Source organism: Rhinopithecus bieti, unplaced genomic scaffold, assembly GCF_001698545.2.
Source record: "Rhinopithecus bieti isolate Rb0 unplaced genomic scaffold, ASM169854v2 scaffold_11110, whole genome shotgun sequence".
NCBI classification, from domain to species: Eukaryota; Metazoa; Chordata; class Mammalia; order Primates; family Cercopithecidae; genus Rhinopithecus; species Rhinopithecus bieti.
Window position 1 is genome coordinate 1,321,647 of NW_016806890.1, and position 10,316 is coordinate 1,331,962.

The 10,316-nt window shown below is 43.3% G+C and overlaps 1 protein-coding gene across 1 annotated transcript in view; it reads right to left on the minus strand.

Moving 5' to 3' along the window:
* Positions 1 to 1,799: 1,799 nt before the first annotated feature.
* The window catches only part of ALDH5A1 (aldehyde dehydrogenase 5 family member A1), a 38,878-nt gene continuing 30,361 nt past the window's right edge, over positions 1,800 to 10,316 (minus strand). The window contains exons 9-10 of the mRNA XM_017878551.1: positions 6,553 to 6,611; positions 1,800 to 5,213 (exon numbers count right to left, since the gene is read on the minus strand). Of these exons, the coding sequence (XP_017734040.1) occupies positions 5,008 to 5,213; positions 6,553 to 6,611 (265 nt within the window). The 3' untranslated portion in view covers positions 1,800 to 5,007. The remainder of the gene's footprint in view (positions 5,214 to 6,552; positions 6,612 to 10,316) is intronic.

The window sequence follows — 10,316 nt, forward strand, 5'->3', positions numbered from 1 at the left end:
CATGACAACTCAGAAGAACCTCAGGTAGGTCCTTCAGGAAGTGCTCCAGAAGCTCCTTGTTATCCTAGCTCCATGCATTTTTTTTTTTTTTTTTTTTTTTTTTTTTTTTTTTTTTTTGAGTCAGGGTCTCACCTTGTCACCCAGGCTGGAGTGCAGTGGTGCAGTCACGGCTCACTGCAGCCTTGACTTCCCAGGCTCAAGTGATCCTCCCGCCTCAGCCTCCTGAGTAGCTGAGACGACAGGTATGTGCCACCAAACCTGGCTGTTTGTATTTTTGGTAGAGACAGGGTTTCACCATGTTGCCCAGGCTGGTCTTAAATTCCTGGGCTCAAGTGATCTGCCTGCCCCAGACTCCTGAAGTGCTGGGATTACAGGCGTGAGCCACTGGGCCCAGCTGTCCCTGCGTGTTATTGCCCCTGAAGACCTTCCAGCAGGGCAAGATGAGGAGGTGGGAGACAGAAATATCCATGAATCTGACCCTTTGTAGGCCTAGGCTAATGTGTGTAATTGTGTCTTAGTTTTTAACAAAAAAGTTTTAAAAAATTTTAAAACACAAAGAAGTTTGTGGAACAAGGATATAAAGAAAATATATTTTTATACAGTTGTGCAGTTAGTTTGTGCTTTAAGCTAAGTATGATCACAAAAGAGTCAAAAGTTAAAAAAAATTTTAAATTTATAAAGTAAAAAGTTACAGTAAGCTAAGGGTAATTTATTATTGAAGAAAAATATTATTTAATAAATTGAGTGTAGCCTAAGTGTAGAGTGTTTGTCAAGTCTACAGTAGTGTGCAGGGTATGTCCTAGGCCTTCACATTCACTCACCACCCACTCACTGATTCAGCTTCCAGTTCTGCAAGCTGCATTCATGGTAAGTGCCTTATACAAGTGTAGTTTTTAAATCTCTTATACTCGATTTTTACTGTACCTTTTTTATGTTTATATACATAAATACTTGCCATTGTCTTACAACTGCCTACAATATTCAGTACAGTAACATGCTGTGCAGGTCTGTAGCCCTAGGAGCAACAGGCTAGATCCTATAGCCTAGCTGTGTAGGAGGCTGTATCATCCAGGTTTGTGTAAGTACTCTATGATGTTTGTACAAGGATGAAATCGCCTAATGACGCTTTTCTCAGAGTGTATCTCTGTTGTCGAGCAATACGTGATTGTATAATGTGAGATGACATTTGCAAAAACATTCATGTCCACTAAACCACCGGGCAGGGGTGTTGTCTGTGTTCTAAATTATGGTAGGGCTGGCTACAATGGTGCACTCCCATAATCCCAGCACTTTGGGAGGCTGAGGCGGGAGGGTGGCTTGAACCCAGGAGTTTGCGACCAGTCTGGGCAATACAGTGAGACCCTGTTTCTTCCAAAAAAATGGAAGAAAAATTAACTGGGTGTGGTGGCACGCGCCTGTGGTCCCAGGTACTTGGGAGGCAGAGGTGAGCAGCTTGTTTGAGCCCAGGAAATTGTAACAGTGGGGCGTGTAGGAGAGAGAGATAGGCCAATCTGTGATGCCTGGCCTATACCCCTTTCTGTGACCGCCACCCCTGCAAACCAGGTAAATTCTCAGTTCAGCTTAGCAAACATTCTATGAGCACACACCATGGACAAGCCCTTCTCTGGGTTCTAGGGTACCTCATTTCACATGCTGGCTCCTTCCCCAAGGCACTCACTGATTACGGGTCTCTGGGGAGGGAGTGCTGTTTACACAAATGCGAACTGGTCTAATATCATCCAATAAAAACTCAAAAGATCACCAAGCAGGGGAAAAAAAGCACAACCAGACACCTTAACACAGGGAGAGAAAATTTTGTTAATTCAACATTTACACAGCGCTGCACACACAGCGCTGTCTGCAGACTAGACACTAAAACACACAATTGTCAAAAACTAGAAAAATGAGTTATGTCCACATGTTTAAAAAGCAAAACTTTATAAATTCCTTAGCACACTCATTCCCAAGTTTTATCCCACAAAGTATAGCATGAAACAATGACAACATAAATATTCAAGTAAAATGCTATTTAAAATAGCTACACACAGGTAATTAAAACACTAGGATCCAGTTTTAGAGGAAAAGACATGTGGCACAATTTCAAGTTCCTAATTGAAGTTAACAATAAAACAGATTTGCTTACATTTGCTTCTGATCTTTATTTCTGCTGTGTCTCTTTAGTAGAATGAAGAAATGGCACTTCACATAAAATCGTATTTAAAAGCTACTAAAATGCATAAACAGGTGCAGATCAGCTCTTTAATGAGAATTCCTGCATAGCTGGAGGAAGTTCAAGGAGAACTGTTTTTTCAAGGCCAATAGAATCTTGTTATATGCCTAATTTCATCTACATTATCATCGCTGGGAAGTGCCTGCTGAGAACTCATGGTAGCAATGCTGGAAAAGTACTTTCTTCACAGGAGGTGTTCAGTATAATGCAATAATGCCTGATAAATGCAAGTAAGGTCAATATCTCCCTCTTGGTCTAGATCAGCAGCTGGCAAACTTTTTCTTTAAGGAGACAAGTAGTAAATACTTTAGGCTTTGGAGGCTATACTGTCCTCATCCCAACTCTTCAACTCTGCCAAGAAAGCAGTCCCAGACCATATCATCAATGAATGGGTGTGGCTATGCTCTAATAACATTTTATTTATGGACACTGAAATCTGAATTTCATAGAATTTTCAGGTGCCATGAAATATTGTTCTTCTTTTGATTTTCTGCCCAATCATTTGAAAACATATAAACCATTCTTAGCTCACAGGTTGTATAAAAACAGGTGGCAGGCCAGGTTTGGTTCGTGGGCCATAGTTTGCCAACCCCTGATCCTTTTCTAGTCCATGTTGTAAAATGTACATATTTTAAAAATCCCATTACATATGGCTACTTTATTTAAAAAAACCACAAAATGTTCAGTTAAAACCCTTCTCTTTCTTCCCACAACCAAGGACCATTTTACTAAACAATAAGCTATTTCCTTTAAATTAGAAAATCGATCAAGGATATACAAAGAGTTTCTGGCCTCAATTTATGAACCCATGAGCCAAATATGCAAGAAGACTCAAAACGTGCCACCCAGCCAAAGAATCTACTGGCTTACAATGTTAAAAATGTATTTGGAAGTATTCCTGCGTACTTCTCAGCATTGGTAATCCAGAGTTATAAAAAATAATGTTGGAGCATTTGTAATCTTAATAGAAAAACAATGGATATATCTAAATCATAAGTCATTAAAATGTTATATAAAACCACCTACAAACTATACAAATAAAGAGCAGACATTAACTGTCAAAATGCTGAGTATGTGATTCTTGACAGGGCCAGGGCAGTGTCACTAGGAAGAATTTCAGCTCTTCTTTCTCCTTGAGACCTTGGGGATGTGGCTAGTACACCCCAGGCCAGATGCTAGGCAGTTTCCTGTGTGCACAGGGACTTGCCAGACCTTTAGTTACTCAACCATAGCTTCCCAATGGCTCAATGAGGGATGTTAAATCCTAGGTGGGGTTCAGGAGTAATTGAATCTAGCATGACTTTCATTCACATTTTCCTTCCACAACCCAGAATAACCACAAGATGTAAGTGGAATCTACAGAGAGAGAGATGGGGAAAGGAAGTCGCTTCATCTCCACCTACTTGGTCGCCTAATTGGATTTGCATCTGTTTAAGATTATGGAGTCTTTCTTTCAAAGTGAGAGGCAACGCCGGTCATAGGGGCTTTTTGTGTGTGTGTGTGTGTGTTATTTGAATGATGAGCTATAAAAACTCTCATTAGATAAAAGGTGCCTGAAATTCAAGGGCTCATGCTTTTTCTAGAAAGTGGACTGGCAATTACAGAAATTCTTTCCCTTTTGGGCTGACTGTGGTGAAAGTGCTTTTGCTCTTTTGGAGGTAAGGAAGCAGCACCACACCAGGACAGAAAGAACAGGCTGCAGGTGACAGCCACTTACTCAGGCTCAGGTGGGTGGGCAAGTTGCATTGGCCTCCTCCCATCTTGGCAAAGCTACTGACAGTAGGCAAGGAAGGGCTGGGTGGTGCTGCTCATAACAAGGGCTCTTGTATGTCCTTAGAATTTTCATTTTCTTGTAAAGTGCTTTTACTTTTGCTCTGGCTCACAATATCGCAGGGAGCTAAGTAAGGCCTGTATGGAATCTCCACTGTATGCATGGGCTGGGAGGTGCTCAACACACACCCAGGGCAACAAGGCAACAAGGCCACTTGGGGAAGGAGCCAGGCCACGCCACTGCGTGCCTTCCATCCTACCAAGCTCCTTCTGCTATTCTTTGCTTTACACTTCAGCTCATTTCCTCAAGGAAACGAAATGAAGTGGTGAACAGGACAGAAATGAAAATAGAATTCTTTAAGCGGTAAATTTAGGACAATAAAGATGTCAATTAAAAAATGGTTCCGGAATAAGGAGAGGTGCTTCTTCATCCTCACAGAAGCACGGACAATTCTGTGCTATTTATTGTCTTTGAAAGAGGGTTCACTCAAACCTCTGCCGCAACATCTCCAGATGCACATTCGGTGCCTTCAGTGCTGAGCTGGCAGATGCTGGGGAGGGGTGCTGTGCCCCTCACCTGCCTACCAGTCACAGTCAAGGGTCTCCTTCAAGGTGCTCTGGGCCCATGTTCTGTAGCAACGTTGGGGATGGTTGTGTCACTGCCCAGGCAGTGATCAAGCCTTTGTGACAGCCCAAGGGGCTGGGCCTGCCTCATGCTGTGCCTGCTCTGAGGCAGGCGGGGCTGTGGTGGGGAGCCAGGGCCTCATTCTGTAAACCCAGTGCTGGTTCTCTGGGAGTCTGCAGTCACAGGCACGTGGCATATATTGGTCCCTAGTTAGGTTAAGGGCAGGGGTAGGATTTGCATCTGTTTAAGATTACAAGGACTGGATGAGTTTTGCAAAATTCACAATTCTGAAAACCTATTAGTTCATTTAAAATAATGGATGGCACGTACCTATATATGTAGGAAAGTCTCCTTTTAACTTTTTTTAAAGAATCAAAGAATTCTACAAGCCCCCATAGCACACATACTTGAGTTCCAGATACTCATCAATGCCATACTTGGACCCCTCTCGCCCAAGGCCAGACTGCTTCACTCCACCAAAAGGGCATTCCACGGAGGAAATCAATCCTTCATTGACGCCAACCATGCCCACTTCCAGCTGCTCTGCCACTCTCCAGATCTGGGCTGGGTCTTGAGAGTAAAAATATCCTGTCATAGGGATAAAAGACATTTAGAATAGTCATTAAAGACATCATGTCTAAAGATGAGGGCACCACTGATGACTTTTTGTCCAGTCACTTGGGCCTAGAGTCTTCCCTGCTCCCAGATAAAGTCCCAGGTTGGTCTTGTCCACTTTTTCATCTCAAAACCTTTGAAAGTCACCTCTTGCTTCAAGTCTACTCTCACTATCTCCTATCGAGACCCTCTTCCTGTTTTCTGCTATTCAACCCACCCTGCACACCTGTTAGATTTCCACATGACACTTTTGCCCAAGCCTTTCGATTACTCCTGATTATAAAATAAGGTTAAATTCCTTAGTGGGTATTCAACACCCTCTTCCCCCCAAGTAGTTTCAATCAACACTTCTGGCTTCACCTTCCATTACTCCAATCACCAACCATCTTCTCCAAACCTATCAGTCAAATTCTCCTCACCCTTTCTTACTTTGTTTCTGAACTCCCTTGGTACCCTCTGCCCAGCATCTCTCTCCTCCAATTTCTGCACAACCAGAATTCTGTCCATCATTTATGACCTAGTTCAGGGTACGTCTTCCTCCACCATCACCCCATCGAGAAGGAAGAGACAAATGGTGAACTCAGTGTTATAAAAGTCCTCATGCACACATCTTACTCCAGCTTTATGATAACTCTAAGGGACCCCATAGCATGCTTATCATTCCTCTTCATATAAATAGTTCTCTTACAGCTAGAGGGGAAGCTTCTATACAGTTATAGTGGTATCTTATATGTCTTTGTATCTTCTGCAGTACTTCATTTGCTGTGGATGCTATTACGTAATTTTCTCAGGGTTATAGAGTATATACGGTGGTCACCTGGACCATCTCCAAACTAAAGGAATGGTAGCCATCAGTGAGGCACCTCTGCACACACCATCTTCACTCTTTTCATTGTCCCTGACGCTCCTTGCTGATGCCCTTCCTCTTCTGTTCAGGTTTACAGGAGCCAGGCAAAAGGGAAGAAAAAAATCACTTGGAATTTCTGGGGATTAAGCCTCTGAGAACGTGGGACTTTGAGATGCGTGCAGTTCTCCACCTAGAAAAGCAGAATAATGTGCACCTTATCTTCTGCCTGCAGCTCTCCCTGCCCCACAGCTGTAATTAGAGAGCTCCCAAATGTGTATCATGGGGACAAGGCGAAAGGACATGTCCTTGCACAAATCCAAATCCATTCCGCCACTTGGAAAGAAACAAAACACATACCTCATTGAAGTTTCTGTCTCATAACCCAGGGTGATGTTTAAAAGGTAAATCTGGCATGAGCTGGAGAAAAATGATTATGACTGGTATTGAACGAGGAGAAACACCTACCTGCTAACCCAACGTCAGTGGCATTAGCGATTGCTATAGCCTCCTCCTCTGTATCGAACCTGCCAAAGGTAAGGTAGGTCATAAAATATGTAAGGGGGAGAGGAAAGGAAACCAGTTTTCTTTTCTTCTGATTTGTTTCCCAAATAATCACAAGGAGTAAATCAGAGTTTTGCAAAGTGATCCAAGAACAGATTGCAGAAGAAATCAGCACCATTCCCCGAGATAACTCAGCAATCAAGGCTAGCATGCTCAAATCAATACTGGCTTCATCTTTCCTAAGAGAACACGAAAAAAGCAGACCAACATGTAGGGAACTGTGGCATATCCAGAACATCAAACAAAATCCCTTAAAAAAAAGGATTACTGTTCTTGGTACCCACTGAGAATATATAACTATAATAACAACTACTTTAGAAGCCAGCCGATGTAGCAGAAAGAAACGTTCAGAAGGGGTTGGGGCCAGGTTCTAATGTATTCTCCACCACTGCTTAACAATGGCATGATGCTTGGAGTCTCCTCCTCTCTGAAATGAAGGAATGCACCAAAGCCCAGGCCATCTCTTTAAAATTTTATTTCAGGAATAAGATGTCAGTGGTATTTTTCTGTTGTTCCAGAATTTTAACTGGGGCAAAAAGTTCTAAGCACCCCAATTTCTAAATTCAGAGATCCACCAGCGGTTGGAACCAGCTGTCTTTCTGCAGGGCTTGTAAAGGGGGACTGGGCAGAGCCAGCTCAGAAAAGTCAACTTGTCCAAGGGTACACAGGTATGAAGTAGCAAAGTGTAGAGCTACACCATAGTCAACTCCAAACTGCATTCCCAACCAATGCCTCCCTTTGATTTCCTGTGAAAATGTCCAGTTCACATTTCATGTAAAAGGTTTTTATTAAAACAAAGAAGATGAATGTTCTTCAAGTGGTCCATTTCCCCAATAGTGGAATAAAAATAAACTTCATAAGCAAGATGTAACAAGGCCAGTGAGTACATAATAAGAAAGATTTCTGGTCCTGGATAAGATGGTACAGACAGCACCAGCTGCCAGCTATCTCTGTGAACCCAATGCTGGACATACCGGAGGAGAGAGAAAGTGAATCATAGTCAAAACCAACAACAATAACAACAAAATCTCAATCTGCAACTAGCATCAAAAAATGCGAGACATTTCTGGAGACCAATAAATTGGTTGGATCCTGGGGGAGAATGATGGCCTCAAGTGAGAGTGAGCTCGAGACCACCCATGCAGGGGTGGGCGGGGCAAAGGTAGGGCTGTGCATCTCCCCCCACACCTGTGAGTTCCAGGTGATCCTGCCTACAAACCTGGGTCCCTGGATCAATGGGACATTGCTACAGGTAGAAAAGCAGCAGGGCTGGCTTGAGGCAATGAGCCAGTGCTCGTGCCCAGCAGGTACACCGGCCATGGGAAACAAGTGTAGGCAGCGGCAACACCAGCATCCTCTTCTCCCCAACCTATTCCAATAGAGGGAACTGCAAAATACCCCAGGGGAAAGGATACTTGGGGTGGGGAAGTGGCACCGAGACTGGATTTCAACACTAGAGGTGCCCTCCGCAAGGCTCAACCCTTTGCCCTCCAAATGTATGAGAAGGAGCACAAACCTAAGCTTTTTACCACAACCCACGGGAGATATTATAAGCCAATGCTGCCAATGGTGCAAGGAGTTAAAGATCACAGGGAAAATTACAAGACATCTGAGGAGCTCCAAGACTAAGAAGATAAAACAGCACAACCTATGGTGGAAGAGAATAAAAAATTTTTTTTTAAAAAGGATAAATAGCCACAGCAAAGTAGGGGAGATTAATGAAGCAGGAAGAATCAGTTATGGGGAGGAACCCACTGGAGATATCAAGGATGGAAAAAACAATTGTTGAGATAAAGATCTTGGTGGGTGGGGTGGAAGCCAGAATGAGTATATCTGAAGAATGCATTAATATGCTGGCAGATGAGGGGAGGGACTCGCAGAAGGCACTAGGAATGAAGAGATGGAATGAAGAGATAAGATAAATAGGGCACAGAAGTAGAAGTATCACAATAATAGACTCCTTGGAAAGCTAGAAAAGGATACATGAAAGGGAGAAGAATATCTGGAGAAATAATGACCAAAAATTTCCCAGGACTAAACAAACCTGTTAGATATTTATGAGCCAGGCACGGTGGTTCACACCTGTAATCCCAGCCCTTTGGGATGCTGAGGCAGGTGGATCACCTGAGGTCAGGAGTTTGAGACCATCCTGGCCAACATGGTGAAACCCCATCTCTACTAAAAACACGAAAATTAGCAGGGCCTGGTGGTGGGCGCCCGTAATCCCAGCTACTCAGGAGGCTGAGGCAGGAGAATCGCTTGAACCCAGGAAGCAGAGGTTACACTGAGCTGGGATTGCACCCCTGCACTCCAGCTTGGGTGAGAGAGCGAGACTCCATCTAAAAACAAACAAAAAAACCAAAACAAAACAAAAAAAAACATAGTAAAGATATTCGGACCTCAACTGAAAAACCTCACTGTGTGCCATACCAGATAGTAAAATTTAAGAACATCAAAGATCAAGAGAAATTCTAAACGTTTCTAAAGAGAAAAAATAGATCCCTTTCAAAGAAGCAAGAATCAGATTTCTTGGCAACAACCCTGGATAAAAGTAGATAGAGGCCAGGCATGGTGACTCACACCTGTAATCCCAGCACTTTGGGAGGCTGAGGCAGTTGGATCATTTGAGGCCAGGAGTTCGAGGCCAGCCTGGCCAACATGGTGAAACCCTTTCTCTACTAAAAATATAAAAATTAGCCGGGTGTGGTGGCACATGCCTGTAGTCCCAGCTACTCAGGAGGCTGAGGCAAGAGAATTGCTTGAACCCAGGAGGTGGAGGGTGCAGTGAGCCAATATTGTGCCACTGCACTCCAGCCTAGATGACAGAGTTAGACTCCATCTCAAAAAAAAAAAAAGTAGATAAAGGATTAATATCTCCAATGGGTTGAACCTAGAATTTTATCCAGGTAAATCATTATCTACTTGTGAATGGGAGATAAAAGACCATGAAAGGGCACAGAAAGTTCATTTCCTATGGACGCCAATGAAATAATCCTTTGAGGTGTAATACATTAAGAAGAAAAATGATTTCAGGTCTGGGCACAGTGGTTCATGCCTGTAATCCCACACTTTCATAGGCCGAGGCAGGTGGATCATTTGAGGTCAGGATTCAAGACCAGCCTGGCCAACATGGTGAAACGCCATCTCCACTACATTACAAAAAATTAGCCCGGCGTGGTGGTGTGTGCCTGGAGTCCCAGCTATTTGGGAGGCTGAAGCATGAGAATTGCTGAGATCATGCCACTGCACTCCAGCCTGGGTGACAGAGCAAGACTCCATCTCAAAAAAAAAAAAAAAAAAAAAAAAAAAAAAAAAAAGAAGAAGAAAATGAGTTCAGCAGAAAGAAAAGAAAATTAAAGAATTTGAGGCCAGGTGCAGTGGCTCACACCTGTAATCCCAGCACTTTGGGAGGCAGAGGTAGGAGGATTACTTGAGGTTGGGATTTTCAAGACCAGCCTAGCCCAACATGGTGAAATCCCGTCTCTACTAAAATACAAAAAATTAGCCTGGTATGGTGGTGGGTGCCTATAGTCCTAGCTACTCTAGAGGCTGAAGCAGGAGAATTGCTTGAACCAAGGAAGCAGAGGTTGCAGTGAGCCAAGATCACACCATTGCACTGCAGCCTGGGCAACAGAGCGAAACTCCATCTCAAAAAAAATAAATAATAA